This window comes from Lampris incognitus, chromosome 16, assembly GCF_029633865.1.
Source record: "Lampris incognitus isolate fLamInc1 chromosome 16, fLamInc1.hap2, whole genome shotgun sequence".
NCBI lineage: Eukaryota > Metazoa > Chordata > Actinopteri > Lampriformes > Lampridae > Lampris > Lampris incognitus.
Window position 1 is genome coordinate 39231280 of NC_079226.1, and position 20982 is coordinate 39252261.

At 47.5% G+C, this 20982-nt stretch overlaps 1 protein-coding gene across 1 annotated transcript in view; it reads right to left on the minus strand.

Annotated features, from left to right (window-relative positions):
* Window positions 1–4501: 4501 nt before the first annotated feature.
* The window catches only part of map4k5 (mitogen-activated protein kinase kinase kinase kinase 5), a 79073-nt gene continuing 62592 nt past the window's right edge, over window positions 4502–20982 (minus strand). The window contains exons 25-33 of the mRNA XM_056296502.1: window positions 18705–18819; window positions 18273–18331; window positions 18022–18125; window positions 17549–17726; window positions 16639–16707; window positions 16266–16358; window positions 15506–15576; window positions 10644–10699; window positions 4502–5340 (exon numbers count right to left, since the gene is read on the minus strand). Coding sequence (XP_056152477.1) covers window positions 5253–5340; window positions 10644–10699; window positions 15506–15576; window positions 16266–16358; window positions 16639–16707; window positions 17549–17726; window positions 18022–18125; window positions 18273–18331; window positions 18705–18819 — 833 coding nt within the window. The 3' untranslated portion in view covers window positions 4502–5252. The remainder of the gene's footprint in view (window positions 5341–10643; window positions 10700–15505; window positions 15577–16265; window positions 16359–16638; window positions 16708–17548; window positions 17727–18021; window positions 18126–18272; window positions 18332–18704; window positions 18820–20982) is intronic.

Genomic DNA, 20982 nt, shown 5'->3' on the forward strand with positions numbered 1-20982 from the left:
CTGGATACGACAACATGCCCCATACAAATACAACATGCCCCATACAAATACAACATGCCCCATACAAATACAACATGCCACATACAAATACAACATGCCCCATACTTCCAAATACAACATGCCCTATACTTCCAAATACAACATGCCCTATACTTCCAAATACAACATGCCACATACAAATACAACAACATGCCACATCAAATACAACATGCCCCATACAAATACAACATGCCACATACAAATACAACATGCCCCATACAAATACAACATGCCCCATACAAATACAACATGCCACATACAAATACAACATGCCCCATACAAATACAACAACATCCCACATACTTCCAAATACAACATGCCCCATCCAAATACAACATGCCCCATCCAAATACAACATGCCCCATACAAATACAACATGCCACATACAAATACAACATGCCCCATACAAATACAACATGCCCCATACAAATACAACATGCCACATACAAATACAACATGCCCCATACAAATACAACAACATGCCACATACTTCCAAATACAACATGCCCCATACAAATACAACATGCCCCATACAAATACAACATGCCACATACAAATACAACATGCCCCATACAAATACAACAACATGCCACATACTTCCAAATACAACATGCCCCATACAAATACAACAACATGCCACATACTTCCAAATACAACATGCCCCATACAAATACAACAACATGCCCCATACTTCCAAATACAACATGCCCCATACAAATACAACATGCCACATACAAATACAACATGCCCCATACAAATACAACATGCCCCATACAAATAAAACATGCCACATACTTCCAAATACAACATGCATCATACTTCCAAATACAACATGCCCCATACAAATACAACAACATGCCACATCAAATACAACATGCCCCATACAAATACAACAACATGCCCCATACAAATACAACAACATGCCACATCAAATACAACATGCCATATACTTCCAAATACAACAACATGCCACATACAACACAACATGCCACATACAACACAACATGCCAAATACAACACAACATGCCACATACAACACAACATGCCACATACAAATACAACATGCCACATACTTCCAAATACAACATGCCCCATACAAATACAACAACATGCCACATCAAATACAACATGCCCCATACAAATACAACAACATGCCACATACAAATACAACATGCCATATACTTCCAAATACAACAACATGCCCCATACAACACAACATGCCCCATACAACACAACATGCCCCATACAACACAACATGCCCCATACAACACAACATGCCCCATACAACACAACACAACATGTACACTCACAGCGAGTCGCGGGTAGCTGCTGGGCGCGGACGGCGTGCAGTGAGCAGACCCGTGCGCATCCACAGACACCAGCGGCTCGGACTCACACCATCAAGAGTCTCCCAGCAAGCCCGAGCCGGTCCCCATAGGAACTGGTGGATGGCTCCGCCCCCTCCGGCGCGCTTCACGCGGCAGAGGGGGCGGGCTCCCATCGGAGTAAAGGCCTTGCTAATATCTGCTGGAAACAGGGTCGGGTGCCGCCACGTGAAGCGTCGCTGCATAACAAAATAAAAGAGGTGTCCTGTAAATTCTGAGGCGGTTCCGACCCAGCGAGGCGGAAAGAGTACGACACAGATGGTGAACAAGAAGTTTTACTTCATAAATCTTGTTTTTTTTTGTGTGTGTGCAAAATGTCCACGTCCATAAAAGCGAATGTTTAAACACAATAAGCCATCCTTTCCTGCTGGAAGCACAGAAATCGAGAACTAGATATCTGCCATTTCCAGAAGCACAAACACAAAAGCCGTCAAAACACGTCACGCTTGCTTACGTCATAACATGTGCACTTTAACCCCCCCCCCCTGGCGAAAGTACTCTATTTTAGTTGAGCATCAGCATCATTATTACTGCGCATTCATTTTCTATATTTGCTGTTGCTATGACCATGGGTGTGGAGGTGTAAGGTTGTTCTGGTGATATATATAAATATATATATATATATAGATGTTCCTGTCTCGTTTGTCCTCTCTTCAATTAAACGACAAGAAATAAAAAGCAGAGGTGGGCGGGGCCGCGTTCAGGGATGTCCCGGATATTACATGGCCGCGTTCAGGGATGTCCCGGATATTACATAGCCGCGTTCAGGCTTGTCCCGGATATTACATGGCCGCGTTCAGGCTTGTCCCGGATGTTACATGGCCGCGTTCAGGGATGTCCCGGATGTTACATGGTCGCGTTCAGGCTTGTCCCGGATATTACATAGCCGCGTTCAGGCTTGTCCCGGATATTACAGGGCCGCGTTCAGGCGTGTCCCGGATATTACATGGCCGCGTTCAGGGATGTCCCGGATATTACATGGCCGCGTTCAGGGATGTCCCGGATATTACATGGCCGCGTTCAGGCTTGTCCCGGATATTACATGGCCGCGTTCAGGCTTGTCCCGGATATTACATGGCCGCGTTCAGGCTTGTCCCGGATGTTACATGGCGGCGTTCAGGGATGTCCCGGATATTACATAGCCGCGTTCAGGGATGTCCCGGATATTACATGACCGCGTTCAGGCTTGTCCCGGATATTACATGGCCGCGTTCAGGCTTGTCCCGGATATTACATGGCCGCGTTCAGGGATGTCCCGGATGTCACACGGCCACGCTCGTTCGTTCGTACGAGCTGTAGTTCGGCTTAAAGGTTTATAAATGCGAGGTTGTGTATCAGCACACACCGCGGGGTCGATCGCAAACGAAACGACACGCACAGGCCCGTAGCCACGGACCCATGACGCGGTCCCGATCGATACGTGAGGACGCGTCGCTCCGGTGCTGAAAATCACACTTGGCCCGACCCCCCCGCCCCCGCTCGTGTTGACGGGCGCAGGTCTCGGCGCCTGTACGTCATCAGTCGACACGGGGCTGAGCTACAGACGGGACTCGACGCAGCTGACGGCTCGGCTTGCCCAGAGAGACCAATTAGCGGCGGACGGGCGAAGCCCTGTCAGACTAATCAAGACTAATGACGAGAACTAATGCCGCCTCGCCCTCTGCCGGGTCGGCCCTGGGGGAGGAGGCGGGGCTTCTCCCAGCCGCGGCTGTCAATCATGTCCAGCGAGCCGGTAGTGTAGAAAAAGCCAACGAGCAACGCCGCAGAGGAAACCGATTACACCCCGTTTACACTCGGGTTTAAAATGCGACTTTTTTTTTTGGTTTTGCGATCGGATCACAAGTGGGCGGTGTTAAATACAAGTGTGAACGGCCACCAGACCGTTTTGTGAGCCGGTTACTCAAAAGGTGGTCTGGGACGCGTTTGACCCACATATCTTTTGTAGTGTAAACGCTATAATGTATCCTGATGCGGACGTAACAGGAAAATACGTCATCAACGCAGGATGTGGTGGTTGCTTTGGTAACAGCGCGCCAACTTTCGAAAAAACGGAGCGCGAGGAGGGTGTAGGTGGTTGGAGTGCAAGTGAAACGAGACCCCTGACCTCCATTTGGGCAGAAGAATCAGACCTGCCAGTCTCAACAGCTGGAATAGTCCGGACATGTATATTAGTGCTCGAAACGCCTTCACACATTAGCTGCTGTTTTCACCGCTAGTCGGCAAAGCTGAGTTGCACTTTGACCTTGTAGCGGAAGTGACGCAGCCAGTGACGAAATCTTCGGAGTAACGACATCTGGCGTTATTATTGTCCCCACCTGGATTCCGGGAAGACCCGCCCCTACTCTCTCTCTGATTGGCTAACCCCACCCTAACCCTAATCTTAACCAACCTAATCAACGGAGGCAACTAGTACTAGCCAATCAGAGGCAGAGTTCCCGGAACGCGGGTCGGGGAAAAAAAACAAGGCCGACATCCGTTCACAAGTGGGTCAGCAGGACGCATGTGGAGACGCATGATGGACACATGATGTCCACTTGTGACCCGATCGCCCAAAACGCATTTTAAGACCGAGTGTAAACAGGGAGTTTGTTTACTGGAAACATGTTTTCCACGCAGGCCGCCATCCTGACGTCACTACTTGCTCGTCTGAGACCCGTAATGCTGCACATTATGAATTACATCCTGATGACTGCTATGCAAATAACAATGACTTCTAAAGGTTTCCCCTCCCGCCGTCTCTCCGCTCCTGCACACACGACACACAAACGCTGCTTACAGAGTTAATATCCTTTTTTTTATTACAAAAAACAGCATACAATAAAACGTTTTGCGAAGGGAATGCGAAGATGTTATAAAAACCGAGCATAATCCCTCAATCTGTCATTTTAAATAAAAAAAAAAAACCATTTACAAAAGTGCTTACATGGTGCAAATAATGAATGGAAATAAAATGTCTAAAAAGGTCATGAGAGAAAAAAAAATTACATTATATTCAGCCTCTACAAAAGCGACAGAGCAGGAGCCAGGTGACTATATTACACAGCTGGAAAACACCCCCCCTCCCCATCCCCCCCCCCCACACACACTAGGTAGTTCAACTCTAGGCAGAGCGGACTGCATCTGTCTGCTGCAGTCCATTAATGTGGCCTGTAAAACCCAACATGCCCCGTTACTGTAGAGATTAATAAATAACGTCTGAATAACCCACGTGGAATCATCAGGGTTCTCTTTAGGGATTATTGCATTAGTTTGACCCAAAAAAGCTTCGTGAAGTCTTCCCCCCGCTCCGGCCAAAGGAACGATCAATATTTTGTTTTTGTGTGTTACACATGACACCATTCATTCTTCATCTTAGAAACCTCGCATTTTTATCCCACTAATACTATAGAAATTCCTTCTGAATTTTAATGCCCCCCCCTCCCCCCTCCAATTTTACCCCTACATGTCTGGTTTCCGACACAGTCCGCAGTCCAGGTCACATCAATGCTCTGCTCAGCCTTTATTGTTTCTCCACATTCAGCTCAAGTCAGGTTAGTCAGCGCCGCCTGTGGCGAGCGGCGGCGGACGACGTAAGGCCTCGTATGGATCCGAAGTGAGGAGGGTGTCCTTTGAAATCAATCCCACCCCTCTTTTACTGACCTACGGATCCAGCGATCAGTAACAAAAAGCTCCCAGTAATCATTTTTTTCAAGCCAGTTGGATTCCCTTGACGCTAAAGCCTCGTCGGCCAAATGCTGGTGTACACTCCCAAAAAAAGAAAGAGGATAAAATAAACCTGAGGCAACCCATCCACACCTCTGAAAAACCTTCCGGTCTCTGGGACAGGGATCAGTAACTGTTCTCGTGACCTGCCAGGATGTAGAGGTTACTCAGGGCTGTGGGGTTGTCCGTCGGCCGGCTCTCCAAAACCACCACCCTGTAAGAAAAAACAAAAACAGAGACAGGCCAACGATTAGAATATCAGTAAATACGCAGTAAAAATGGGGTCCGTCTCCTTGGAAAATGCAAACTGAAGCCGGAGGAAATCCTCATTATTTAACCGGCGGCTCTCAGGGCCATTGCCAGCCTGGCAGAGGGAGTGGATTTACAGACCTTTTTAGTAAGAAAGCACAGGCTACTTTCTGCACGCTGGCCTTTGGACGTACCACAGGTTATGAATTCATCGGTTACCATGGCACACGAGTAGCGGTTTCTCACCTCCACCTCTTCAGGTGGTGTATAATTCCAAGTATTTTCTGTGAGCTCAATATGGTCCTGCGGTAGCTAACTGTTCATTAGTTTTACTGTTCTGGCTTCCAGTATTAATATTATTTCAGAATTGACGGCACGGTGGCCCAGTGGTTATCACTGCTGCCTCACAGCAAGAAGGTCCTGGGTTCGAACCCCAGGCTGTCCCAGGTCCTTTCGGTGTGGAGTTTGCATGTTCTCCCCGTGTCTGCGTGGGTTTCCTCCGGGTGCTCCGGTTTCCTCCCACCATCAAAACGACATGCATCTTAAGGTTAATACTGCCGCCTGTGCCCCTGAGCAAGGCAATGGAAAGAAGAAGTGGAGTTGGTCCCCGGGTGCTGCAGCTGCCCACTGCTCCTATACAATAGGGTGACTTAAACGTAGAGGACACGTTCACTGTAACCTGCACAATGACAAAAATAGCAAAAAGTGGCTTTCTATGACTTTCCTGGACCCTTTGAGAGGAAGAGGAGGAGGAGGAGGAGGAGGAGGAGGACAACTGCTGTCTAAGTGTAAACCAGTGGTGGTTCTGTGTGTGGCGGGAGTGTCGGGAAAGTTGACGCGCATATTTTCCAAACACTGCGTCTCAGCTGCTTTCAAACCCCAAAACACACTGCACCAGAAGCTGGTCCACCCCAAGGATCAGGCCCCCGGGGCAAACGGAGCAATATGGGGTACGCTGCTGTTAAGTGCCATGACTTGTACATGAGGGAAACTCAACAGGCGCTGGCCAAGAGGATGACACAACACAGGAGAGCTAACACGTCAGACCAGGACTCCACAGTCTACACCAGGGATAGGCAACGTGGTCCAGAAAGGTCCGGTGTGGGTGCAGGTCTTTGTTCCAACACCTGAGTCTACAAATCAAGGTCTTTAGCAAAGACTATTGGTTGACTAATAGAATCAGGTGTGTAACTGCTTGGTTGGCACAAAGCCCTGCACCCACACCGGACCTTTCTGGACCATGTTGCGTATCCCTGGTCTACACCATCTACACAGTCTACACCATCCACACAGTCTACACCATCTACAGGCCAGTGGCCACTCTTTCAGGGATGAGGATGAGCACATCCTTGATAGGGAGGAACACTGGTCTGAACGGGGACTCGAAGAGGCCATCTATTGCCCCTTTTCCGCTGCACGGTACTGGCTCAACTCGACTCTACTCTATTCGATTCTACTCACTTTACTTTTTTGGGAATCCGTTTTCCGCTGCAAGTCAAGTCAAGTTTATTTATATAGCACATTTAAAACAACCAAAGTTGAACCAAAGCGCTGCACGACCTTAAAATACAATATAAAATAAGTGACACATATAAATAGAAAAATATATGTAAAGAAGACATAACAAAATAAAGAATATAAAATGTAAACAATAAAATATCAGAGTAAAAGTATATTTCCACAGTAAAATCACAGTGTCAAGCTCAACTTGGATGCCAGCGAGAAGAGGTAGGTCTTTAACTGCAGATAGTATCCTCTCACGGCAAAGCCCTGCTGGTCATTTGTGGGCGTGTTGACTTTTTTTTTTAAAAGATTTTATTTACATTTAAACAAATATAAATAAATAAATATACATATATTTATATTTTATTTATTTATAGTGGTATTTTCATGTCACCTTTTAATATCGGCTCAGCTCACTTGGAACCTCGATGGAGGTGGTACCGAAAAAAGTACCTGGTACCAGGTACTATCCCTAACGTTTAGCCAATGGAAAACCAAAAACAGCAAGTAGAGTTGAGTTGAGTCGAGCCGGTACCATGCAGTCGCCATCTTACAATGCTGTGATTACAACTATTCCCCAATCCTCCGAGAATACACATGGCCATTGATACTCTAGTTCATGGTCACGGTAATTTGCATATGAAACTGATCGTTGGTTACGGTCATTACGCCACTGTATTGCTTATAAGGGTGGGGACACCTGCAGTCACTGTATTGTTTATAAGGGTGGGGGTACCTGCAGCCACTGTATTGTTTATAAGGGTGGGGGTACCTGCAGTCACTGTATTGTTTATAAGGGTGGGGACACCTGCACTCACTGTATTGTTTATAAGGGTGGGGACACCTGCACTCACTGTATTGTTTATAAGGGTGGGGACACCTGCAGCCACTGTATTGTTTATAAGGGTGGGGACACCTGCAGTCACTGTATTGTTTATAAGGGTGGGGACACCTGCAGTCACTGTATTGTTTATAAGGGTGGGGACACCTGCAGTCACTGTATTGTTTATAAGGGTGGGGGTACCTGCAGTCACTGTATTGTTTATAAGGGTGGGGGTACCTGCAGCCACTGTATTGTTTATAAGGGTGGGGGTACCTGCAGTCACTGTATTGTTTATAAGGGTGGGGACACCTGCAGCCACTGTATTGTTTATAAGGGTGGGGGTACCTGCAGCCACTGTATTGTTTATAAGGGTGGGGGTACCTGCAGTCACTGTATTGTTTATAAGGGTGGGGGTACCTGCAGTCACTGTACTGTTTATAAGGGTGGGGACACCTGCAGTCACTGTATTGTTTATAAGGGTGGGGACACCTGCAGTCACTGTATTGTTTATAAGGGTGGGGGTACCTGCAGTCACTGTACTGTTTATAAAGGTGGGGACACCTGCAGTCACTGTATTGTTTATAAGGGTGGGGACACCTGCAGTCACTGTATTGTTTATAAGGGTGGGGACACCTGCAGTCACTGTATTGTTTATAAGGGTGGGGACACCTGCAGTCACTGTATTGTTTATAAGGGTGGGGACACCTGCATTTAGATAAGTGATGAAAAGTTTCTCCCAATAAACACTATGTCCAGATGAACTGATCCAACTTCCTGTGATGTGTTAAAAAGTCCAACTTGCAGGTTGTTTTTTTCTTCTTTGTTTTTGCTCAATGCACAATGCTTATAGGACCTAAATAATGCTCCACAAAGAGGGGGGGGGGGAGAAAAGCGAGCTGCTGACAAACAATCTACACGTATAATTCAAGGGATAACATTTATTACACTCCACTGCTGTGGTTGTAGCACCGGCAACTCAAATCACCTACATACGATGTATACTGTGAAAATCCCGATATTCGATAAAAGTCTTATCTCCAGTCTAAATGAATTTGTGAGAGTCATGTAAAAAAAAAGAAAACAAAAAAAGAACGAGATGCCAATACTACTCGCCATACCTCCATATCAAGTAGTTGTCAACGTGACAGATGGAGTTTAAGCTACACCACCATGTAGCTGCCTGGGCACCCATATCTACCTCCTGGGAGTCTACTGCATAACCACAAAATCTGACGTTTTTAAGAAGATGCCCAAAATATCAACCAGCACCGAAGTCACACACGCAGCATTTTCCAAACCACCTAATCTCAATGTGCCCTACAAAATGCAGGCTAACTTCGTTATCCTGACAGAGAAGTGGATCCTAAATGACCCATTAAGAAGGCGTCTTGGTTAGATGACAATGTCAGTTGACAACTGGATCCCTATGACATGGGGAGCATCCCTGCGTGGCATCTATCTGGTGGCTGTGACAGGTAAGCAGGGACCGCACGTCCATACTGTCCCTTCCATCAGATGAAATTACAGAGGCTCGGAAAGACACTCACACCAGGCTGGCAGTGCCCAGGCAGAGGTGAATTAAACATGGGAGGCCGGGCAGAGGTGCAGGGCTGAGCCTGGGAACTCAGGGGACACATGGCAGTACCGGGGAGAGGCACCGCTATCTGCGGCTGCACTGCTAAGACATACACCTTCACTGTGTGTGTATGAGTGAGTGAGAGAGAGAGAGAGAGAGAGAGAGAGAGAGAGAGAGAGAGAGAGAGAGAGAGAGAGAGAGAGCGGGGGGGTGGGGTGGTAAAATACATCCGGCTGTGCCTGTGGTTTGAAAAAAAAAGAAGAAAAAAGATTGTACCTGCCCGGCTGGCTGCCTGCCCGGTAATCAGTGCAAAGGTGAGTTACTCCCTTTGTCAACCCGCTTCACAATTCATAATCTAAAAAAAAATGTTCAGCCGACAATATCTATTATCTTCTTCTTTCGGCTTGTTCCCTCTTTGCCAGGGGTCGCCACAGTGGATTTGATGGTTTCCATCGGTACCCTGTGAGGGCACAGCACCGATGGCGGCCGTTGATAACCTGGGCCTTGAGAATTGCTCTACCAGGGTGGAGTCTGTGATCTCAATAGTGTGTCAGTGTTGTATGTTTAGATGGGTGACTGATCCCTGTGATGTCTGATCCACTGGACACAACCCCTGTGGAGCTCTCTGCCCTGCCATACTGAGGCAGCCAGCAGGAGGTGGACAAACAGAGGAAGGTGGCGAGAGAGAGGAGGGTCATGCAGAAAAAGAACTATGAGGGACATGTAGGTGTGAGCGGTAGGTAGACTCTATTAGGGCCCAGGAGAGGACTGAATTGTTTGCTGGTTTCCTGGTAAGGTGAAAACAGGGACGCCTGTGGGAGTGACAGGCCCCACCTGCTGTTGTGGAAGTCATAGGGGCCACAAATCATTACACTCTGCCAGAAGTGACATGAGAGAGAGAGAGAGAGAGAGAGAGAGAGAGAGAGAGAGAGAGAGAGAGAGAGAGAGAGAGAGAGAGAGAGAGAGAGAGAGAGATTGAACAGGAGATGAGAGGGAGAGCCAAACAGCAGAGAGTGAAACTTCATCCCTGTTGAACTTTGTCTTTTAACCCTGTCCTCCACTTAAAAAGAGCCAAATTTCCATACAAACATACCGAAGTATCTTTGTGCAAGAATCTTAATCTTAGGGAAAGAGGTTGGGGTAATTCTCTTTTCTAGGGAAAGAGGTTGGGGTAATTAAGTCAAATATTACTTTGGTTGTGTTATTTTTTGAGTCCGTCTTCATTTTTGGATGTTTTTGAGAGCAAATTATTTCCCGAGCTCACCCGCACAAATGTAAGCTGTTATTTCTCTGGTTTATCCATTTATACATGCAAAAATAAACTTTGGTTGAAAAAAAAAAACACAGCATAAATTTCAGTACCAACCTGTCAGATCCAAGGAGACGGAAGACTCTGCTGGGATCAGATATCTCCTGAGTCACCTGTAAGAAAAAACAAAAAAACTCTCTGAGACCGGAGATATAGTGGACTGGTCCATAGTAGTGATAGTGTATCTAGAGTACTGACAGTGCCAAGAGAGGATGTAGGAATGCAAAGCAAGGAAGTTGACAGTTTTTGACCATCCACATATTCCATTTGGGGAATGCCTGCCCCCCTAACTGGATGATCCCAGAGGGAACCAAACCCCTATGCACAGTGGTGTAAATGCCATACTCAACCAAAGTAGTTATACAGGACTCTCATCTTTAAACATCAGCAACTTCTCCGGGGTGGATCACGGAGGCAGCAAACTAAGTAGGACACTCCAGATGTCCCTCTCCTCAGCAACACCCTCCAGCTCCTCTTGGGGGATACCAAGGCGTTCCCAGGCCAGATTGGACATAAAGTCCCTCCAGCGAGTTCTGGGTCTACCCCGGGGTCTCCTCCCAGTTGGACGTGCATGGAAAGCTTTCAAAGGAAGGCGTCCAGGAGGCATCCTAATCAGATGCCCGAACCACCTCAACTGGCTCCTTTCGACACAAAGGAGCAACAGCTCTACTCTGAGCTCCCTCCAGATGTCCGAGCTCCTCACCCTATCTCTAAGGCTGAGCTCAGACACCCTACGGAGGAAACTCATTTCAGCCGCGTGTATCCGTGATCTCACCCTTTCTGTCACTACCCAAAGCTCATGACCATAGGTGAGGGTTGGAACAAAGATTGACTGGAAAATTGAGAGCTTTGCCTTCTAGCTCAGCTCCCTCTTCACCACAATGGTCTGGTACAATGTCCGCATTACTGCTGATGCTGCACCAATCCGCCTGTCAATCTCCCGCTCCATCCTACCTTCACTCATGAACAAGACCCCGAGATACTTGAACTCCTTCACTTGAGGCAACAACTCATCCCCAAGCTGGAGGGAGCAATCCACCATTTTCTGGTAGAGAACCATGGCCTCAGACTTGGAGGTGCTGACTCTCATCCTGGCCATTTCACCCTCAGCTGCAAACCGCCCCAGTGCGTCAACAAAACCACATAATCTGAAAAGAGCAGAGATGCAATTCTGAGGTTCTCAAAATGGACACACTCCTCACTTTGGCTGTGCCTTGAGATCCTCTCCATGAATATCACAAACAGAATCGAAGACAAGGGACAACCTTGGTGGAGTCCGACACTCACCGAAAACGTGTTTGACTTTATGCCGAGAATACGGACACAGCTCTCACTTTGGTTATATATACAAGGACTCGATGGCTTGTAGCAACTGCCCCGGGAACCCCATACTCCCGCAAAAAACCCCCACAGAGTGCCCTGGGGTACACGGTCATAAGCCTTCTCCAAGTCCACAAAACACATGTAGACTGGCTGGTCAAACTCCCATGCCTTCCTCAGCACTTCAGCAAGGGTAGAGTTGGTCCGCTGTTCCACGGCCAGGATGGAAGCCGCATTGTTCCTCCTGGATCTGAGGTTTGACAATTGGTCGGCGCCTCCTTTCTAGGGTAGACTTTCCCAGGGAGGCTGAGCAGTGTGATGCCCCGATAGTTGGAGCACACCCCCGGTCCCATTTTTAAATATGGGAACCAACACCCCAGTCTCCCAATCAACAGGTACTGTTCCTGACCTCCACGCGACACTGAAGAGGCGTGTCAGTCAAGACAGTCCAATAATGTCCAGAGCCTGCAGTATCTCAGGGCAAATCTCAGCCACACCCGGCGCCTTGCCACCGAGGACCTTCTTAACTACCTTAGAGATCTCTGCCAGGGATATGGGTGGGCCTTGCCCGAAGTCCTCAGACTCTACCTCCTCCACTGAGGACATGTTAGCTGGGTTCAAGAGCTCCTCAGAGTGTTCTTGGTGATGGGAGTTGAAGACCTCATGGACAGGGGCTTCCGCCAGACATTCCCAGTTCACCCTCACCATGTTTAGGTTTGCCAGGTCTGTCCGGCAGCCTTCCCTGCCACCTGATCCAACCCACCACCAGGTGGTGATCAGTTGACAGCTCTGCTCCTCTCTTCATCCGAGTGTCCAAAACATACGGCCGCAGATCTGATGATACAACCACAAAGTCTATCATCAATCTTCGGCCTAAGGTGTTCTGGTACCAAGTACATTTATGAACTACCTTAAGTTCGAACATGGTGTTTGTTATGGCCAATCCATGACTCGCACAGAAGTGCAATAACAAGGCACAACTCAGGTTCCGATCGGGAGGCCGTTCATCCCAATTACACCCCTCCAGGTTTCACCATCGTTGCCCACGTGAGCGTTGAAGTCCCTCAGCAGAACTATAGAGTCCCCAGGCGGAACCCTATCCAGGACACCACCCAGCGTTTCCAAGAAGGCCGGATACTCCAAACTGCTATTCGGTGCATAAGCACACACAACAGTCAGAGCCCCCCCCCCCCCCCCCCAGCGACTTGCATTCGTATAGAGGCGACCCACTCATTCCCCGGGGAGAACTTCAACACGGCGGTGCACCCAGCGCCTGTCAACTTGGCCAACTCCGGAAAAGTAAGGAGTCCAGCCCCTCTCCAGGAATTTGGTACCAGAGCCCATACTATGTGTGGAGGTGAGCCCAACTATATCTAGTTGGTACCACTCCACCTCCTGCACCAGCTCAGGCTCCTTCCCTGCTTGAGAGGTGACATTCCACATCCCAAGGACCAGTCTGCGATGTCGGAAGTCGGCATGCCCCGGTACCTACCTTTGCCTGCTGCCCGGTCTGCATTGCACCCTACCCCAATGCTCATCCCGCAGGTGGTGGGTCCATGGGGTGATTTATGCAAGATGTTATACAGGACTGATATTCATATTTAAAATGAGCAATCTGTCTTTTGACTTGCTGGCACTTAGTAGCCTGATCTGAACCACAGGCAGCAAAAAGTTTTGTTTTTTAAGTTAAGTTTGACTTTTTAGGCCTCTGTTATCAAGCACCAACTCTGTGCTTACCTGTTCTAGTCACAAGATATGATTCATAACAAGCCTGAAAACTTGCCAGAATGGAGGCCAATGGGCCCCTTCAAAAACATTCCCACCTTCAGGACAAGTCAACAAGGCCAACTGTGACTTGTGTGTCAATGTAAGTGAGACAGACCATATGTGACACCTGCTAGGCATTAGTCCTTGGCTCTGGAAGAGATCTGATCTGTTAAAAGTCCTGAAGACAACAAGGCACCAGGTGTTTATAAATGCACCCAATGATGAAAGAGCTTATCAGTAGGCCTAGCCCCCACCTTATGAATGCCTTCGCATTTCAAAAGAATCATAACAAGACAAAGGCTGAATTATTTAGCGCCGCTTGCTGGTGAGCAGCAGGTTTCATTTATGATTGCCCATGAATTTTGCATGGCCCTGACATTTCAAAAATCCTCATTATTGTGGCTACGGTCAAGCTGGGCTGAGCAGGGACACAAGCCAACAGATCTTGTGGTTTGCCTGAACGCCCAAAGGACCCACCCTGTCTGACACAGTGCACCTTGAAAAGGGTGGCCCCTGTCACCATATCGCTTTCCACAAAAACACAACGCTTCATCTCCCCATGATCTTTTGAACTTGTATTGTGCTGTCAGGCATGCTGTGTGATCAAGTTAACATGAAATCCCCCGTGAAAGGAGGACAAATTCATTACCTGGGATCGCACAGAGACACTTTGCCCAGCTCCAGTTTAGAGATTATCTCCCAGGCTCATCTACAGCATGTATCCATGCATGTAAAAAGCCGGCACTCGGGGTCAATATTCACAATAGTCAGTGTTGTTTGTTCACATGTAGGACAAACGGGCCTGTGTTAAGGGAGGTGGAAGAAACTCTATTGCGGGCTTCCACTGTGTGTTCACCAGGAACAATGGACGGTTGGGGGTGGGGTTGGTATAATATGTAGTGTATCTACATATTTTTGGTACCAATGCTGAAGTTAAAGCATCCAAAAAAGAAAGTTCTGCAAAAGCTTCAAAATGTTGAATGCCCACAATGGGCCCCAGGGTTTGCTAGGACACTTAAAAAAAAAGAAGAAAAAGATAACAGATGTTAATTCCATTCAGAAGTTAAATGTAGAAATGTCAGTAGAAGAAGAAGAAATCCACATTATTTTGTCATTGTACAGTTACAATGACATTTATCTTCTGCACTTAACCCATCCTATTTTATAGGAGCAGTGGGCAGCTGTGGTGCAGCGCCAGGGGACCAACTCCAGTTCTTTTTCCTGTTGCTTTGGTGACGGGCACAGGAGTATTAACCTAACATGCATGTCTTTTTTTTCTCCCAATTGTACTTGGCCAATTACATGCCGTCCCAGCCACTGTTCCACCCCCTCTACCAATCCGGGGAGGGCTGTAGAATACCACATGCATCCTCTGAAACATGTGGAGTCGCCAGCCGCTTCTTTTCACCTGACAGTGAGGAGTTTCACCAGGGGGACATAGCGCATGGGAAGATCACACTATATCCCCCAGGGGATATAGTCCCTACAGACACAGCCAACTGTGTCTGTAGGGATGCCCGACCAAGCCGGAAGTAACACGGGGATTTGAACTGGCGATCCCCATGTTGGTTGGCAACGGAACAGACCGCTATGCTACCCGGACAACCACATGCATGTCTTTTTGATCGTGGGAGGAAACCCGGGCACCTGGAGGAAACCCACGCAGGCACAGGGAGAACATGCAAACTCCATAGAGAAAGGATCTGGGATGGCCTGGGGTTCAAACCCAGGACCTTCTTGCTATGAGGCAACAGTGCTAACCACCGCCGTGCCACAAAACAAAATCAGTACAGAATCCAAGCCACTGTCACTTTACTGCAGCGATACTTTACCTCGTTGGACTTGAAGCTCTTTCCTTGCATGCCATGCTTCCAGAAGGCCAGCACACTGTCCTGAAGGCACACTGTCAGAGAATAGAGGTCAAAGATGACATTTCATGGCAACAAGGGAACCAAACAGCATTCAAAGAAAGGCCCTGTTGAGACCTGACTTCCTGCATCCGGACATGACCAAACTGTGTCTGAGATGGATTCAGTTCATGACAAATGCAGTCCCGAGTGGTTAGGAAACACATGCGCATTCACACAACACAACAAGTGTGGTCAAGGGCTTCTCTGACCACCTCCGTATGTGGTTCGGGTGATCAGATTCTCATTCTGTCTTTGATATGTTCACATCCACACAGATGTGTAGTTGTCACCTAGTCACCCTATATGGATCCTAATGGCAGGTATGAGCAGGGCAACACACTGGAGTTCAGCTACGCTTATTAACATACACAAAGATAATGAGCAAACACTGTTATGTAACCTTTGTTTGCAGATCCCCGTTCACACAGAATACATTACATCGCAATATTATTTTCACACTGCAGGATGAGAGAGAGCACATCTATTCCTATTATCCTGCTGGCTTCTCATGTAAAATTATTTTCCGTCCTGTGAAAATTGTCATCACAGCTAAGGGATTTCAGTTGCAGTGTCGTCATGTCTAACGTTTTGCACATAAAGGTAGTTTTTGTTTAAAATTAGGTCTGACAACCCTGGTCTTTGTTGCATGTCCGGGAGCGTGAACTGTGTCTTGAAAGCTTACCAACGGATCCAATGCAGAAATCAAAGCTGAGCTCAGATGCTAGTTTTTTGTTGGACTTCAGTTTTCCCTGGAGGTTGACAATCTTCAAATTTTCTGGGAGGGGAAAAAAAAAAAAAAAAAAAGTCAACAAGGCCTTTAGACCACTAGCCAACACCTGATAATGACAGATTCGGGCCCATGACATCACTCCTACATACCTCTACATAAACACTCTGGGCCAGCATCATAGAGGTAAGACGTCTACATCAGTCTCCAGTGATGATGCTACACAATTATTTGTCTTATTTTTCAAAAAGGTCAAACCAATGATGACGATTATTTCACAACTGACAGAGCCAAAGACACATGAATAATTCAATGTGCTCAAACTTACGGTCCAAACACACCAACACTGTGTCTCTCTCAAGTTGGGTGACATGGATAGCATCCACCTGCTGATTACCTGAAGAAAGACGGGGAGAAAGTCCCTTATGAATTTGTGGTTGACTCTAAACCAACCCCTGACCAGGAGTTCCCCATGGAACCAGTTCCCCATTTTACATGTACACATCTTTTTAAAAATTGCTTCATGTTTATTTGTATTGCCTCATTTTTTAGTATTCCATACTCTATTCTTCTTATTTTGCTGCCAAAATATTCCCCATTTCCCCTTGAGTCTAAATACATCTGCATCCATCCATCTATCTACAGATCTTTCTATTATGTTTTTTTTTTTTCGCCCCCCCCCTTCTCCGCAATGGTATCCAGCCAATTACCCCACTCTTCCGAGTCGTCCCGGTCGCTGCTCCACCCCCTCTGCCGATCCGGGGAGGGCTGCAGACCACCACATGCCTCCTCCCATACATGTGGAGTCGCCAGCTGCTTCTTTTCACCTGACAGTGAAGAGTTTCACCAGGGGGACCCAGTTCCCTCTCCCCCCTGAACAGGCACCCAAACCGACCAGAGGAGGCGCTAGTGTAGCGACCAGGACACATAGCCACATCCGGCTTCCCACCTGCAAACACGGGGGGACGTCCGACCAAGCCGGAGGTAACACGGGGATCTGAATCGGCGATCCCCGTGTTGGTAGGCAACGGAATAGACCGCCACACTACCCGGACGCCCTTCTATTATTCTATCAATGTATATAGACCTGTATGTCTGTCTGTGACGATATTCCTATCTATGGGCCTATATGTCTGTCCATCTACCTGCCTTTATGTATGTTCTTATCTTTTTCCAACAGGAAATACACCTTTGTCTTTATCAATCTTGTGCTGTATGAGCACATGTGCGAGACGTACTTGTTCCCATTTCCGTGAACCAGGAAGAGCAGGAGTTAAGGTTGATGGTCTCAAAACGGACCACTTGGCCCGGCTCTGTGCCCTGGCTGATGGCCACGCACACCATGGGGTACTCCTGCTCTGGGACCACCAGCATCTCAAACACCTTTAGTGGGCTGGGCAGCGGGAAGTCAAAGTGCTGACATAGGACCAGAAAGGACACATATGAGGGTTAGTGTCAAATAATGTTTGTGTATGGAGGAACAGCAACTATTTGAGGATTCAAATATCCTCACTGCTTTCCTTTCCTCTTATTTTGTAGTTTTGGAGCAATGTGCTCAATGGGGGGAAAAAATGTAATAGCCTTGCAGTAAAGACAAAAAAGGTAGATGGAAAACACAAAGCAAACAACAGTTTCTTGTTTGTGTTATGGTGGTTAGCGTTGTAACTCAGATTTGGGGTGAGGGTTGGGGGGTAAATATAACCCGACTGACCTTGATAAGCATAAATTTCTGCATCGGTTCGTACCACTGCAGCAGGACGATCCCAGACTGCAGCGCTCCACAAAGGTACTTGTGGCCTGTGTAAGGGTTCCTCACTGCAAACAGGGGTGGGGGGATGACATGGAGAAGAACAGTGACAAGGTGAGGGGGAGCCACCGAGACAGAATGAATGTGCTCTCAGAGGTGGTCAAAGACCAGACCGGATAAACAAACAGGTGGCTGGGAAGGACAGGACGACTCACCGATGCAGCACTTGTGACAGCCCTTTGTGTCAGGGATCTTAGTTGTCAAGGCAAACCTCCTGCGGAGAGGAAACATTCAAAATGGTGAGCATGCTCTGGGGGAGTCGATGACCTCTGGGATCAAGGAGCAGGGAGGCTAGTGGTGCTCTATTTTCCTCATTACACCATACCAAGTCTGCTTGAGCAGTAGTGATAGAGATTTCATGAAGGGAGACTTTATAAAATAAGGGAGACTTATTCACCAAGTCGAGAAGTTCCCTTGAGCAATTAAACCAGCAAGCTCAATCGTAATAAAGTTTTTGGCATGGTTAATCACAGAGTTTAGCAGGATGCCGCTGAAACATGGCGTTATATCTCGGCGACAGCTACTCAGGCTGCATGACCTGAGTCCAGTATGGGACAAGCCTGGAAAGAAGGGGGTTCTCCGCTCACCTGGGAAGGATCTTATCTGGGAAGCGGTGGGTTTGGAACTGGGCAGCCAGGCCAGGCTTTTTCAGCTGCTCAAACAGCCCGATGAGGTTGTGGGAGTATAGCTGGAAGGTTTTCCCTGGGGGGGTAGCAGAATAACCCGTCAGCTTTATGGGTAAACACGGCCAGCCAGCTGCTTCACATACAAGTGTAGAATGTCTTTCACTGCTACAAACCTGCCATACTACCCGTTATTTACACACACTTTATCAAACACTTGCACTAATTTTAAATATGCAGAAATCCAAATTTGTACTGTACAGAGAACAAATAACGGACACACATACTGACGTTTTTCAACTTGATAGGTCCAAGTGTCAGTGCATCAACTCAATTTCTCTGTGTGAACTTGGTGAATAAAACTGATTCTGACTGAGTCATGCATCATAGATTAAATTCTGGCTGCTTTTTTTTGGCTCCCCTCCCCTTTTCTCCCCAATTGTATCCGTCCAATTACCCCACTCTTCCGAGCCGTCCCAGTCGCTGTTCCACCCCCTCTGCTGATCTGGGGAGGGCTGCAGACTACCACATGCCTCCTCCCATACATGTGGAGTCACCAGCTGCTTCTTTTCACCTGACAGTGAGGAGTTTCACCAGGGGGACGTAGCGCATGGGAGGATCACGCTACCCCCCTCCAAACAGGCGCACCAACCGACCAGAGGAGGTGCTAGTGCAGCGACCAGGACACATACCCACATCTGGCTTCCCACCCGCAGACACGGCCGATTGCGTCTGTAGGGACGCCCGACCAAGCCGGAGGCAAATGGGGATTCAAACTGGCGATCCCTGTGTTGGTAGGCAATGGAATAGACCGCCACGTTACCCGGATGCCCAATACTGGCTGCTTTTTATGAAGTTTCATGTAAAGGCTGCATGAAAACTCAAACTGACAACTATAAACTCCAAATCCAACTCTACCTGTTATACAGCCCGAGTCCAATTACAAAACGTGAAGGGAGAAAAATAGATTTGTGTGAAATTCATTTATGATGCAAAATATTTTATATACGGAACATATAAACATCTTTTTCATGATAATTTTATGGAATTGGTCCCAAAACAAGTTTAGAAAAACAGGAGCAATGTGGCAAAAAGATTGAAATAATGAATACAAAAAGACTGTTGTTAACAACAACTTATGGCACAATGTTATGCAGAAAGAGTGTTAAGATGTGTACTCTATCTTACACACAGTGACCCTGCTTGAGAAACAGGATTTTAATCAAGTGCATCTTAGATAACAATTTGTACGTTCGCCCAATAAAAAGTGGATGCGGTGAAGCAGCTTTCACGTTTAGAGGGTTAAATGTGATCAAGTGACAGAGGCGGGGGTGTGATGAGGATGATGATGGTGGTGTGAAGCATGATTACCTTCTGATGAAGTCGGTTAGTAGGATATCAAATCAAGCCAGATCAGAGGAGGACGGACAGTGTCAAAGGGAAGAGGAGAAGAAAACGGAGGTTAAGAAAAACGGAGGAGCAAATGGCTAAAAGTAAAAACCGAGTGTGGGCCTCGTGCTTTGTAAATCCCACACTCAACTATCGGTGAGCAAAGCCCCGGGGCCTCACTCAGCAGTCGTTGGTACGTACAGATCTGTTCTTAAACACCCAGGGAATTTTTTAGTCCTCTAAATTGTCTGGCAGGTAAGAGCAAAGCCTCGTGGTTATCGGTAATTCTGTCCCCCTAACATCTTTTGTCCACCTCTTGCAACGAACAATCACCCAGGCCTGCAAAGACATCAGTGTTAGCCAACTGGTGTCTAAATTCAGAGGTTAGCCAGGTTTTATACTGGTCTGTCAGACAAACCTCAGGGCTACAAAATCCCATAGGTGTGTAAGAGCAAATCTGTACATACGGACGATTGATGAACGAGGCCCCTGGACTCCTTTGACAGCTAAAGCCTCCTACAGACTGTGTGAGTTTAGCAGTCCTATGAGTTTATTGCAAGCCACACTGGGCGATATGGATCTGAAAAACTTGGGTATGACATCAAGTGTGATGTATGTAGACTGTACGATGGTAACACTAGTGAATCGCAGGCTACGACGCAAGTCCACAAAAACATCATCAGCTTGCGCACCGCATCAGCGCGCGTAATCAACCTACGCTGCTGGTAGAGCAGCAAGACGCCAAGCAGTAATCGAGTCCTTTCAGTAGTCGCCGCAGCGCGTTTTGTTGAGTCCATCGCATTTGGGTCACAGATGCTAACAGGCTGTTTGTTTGTGTTTAGCGCCAGCAAAG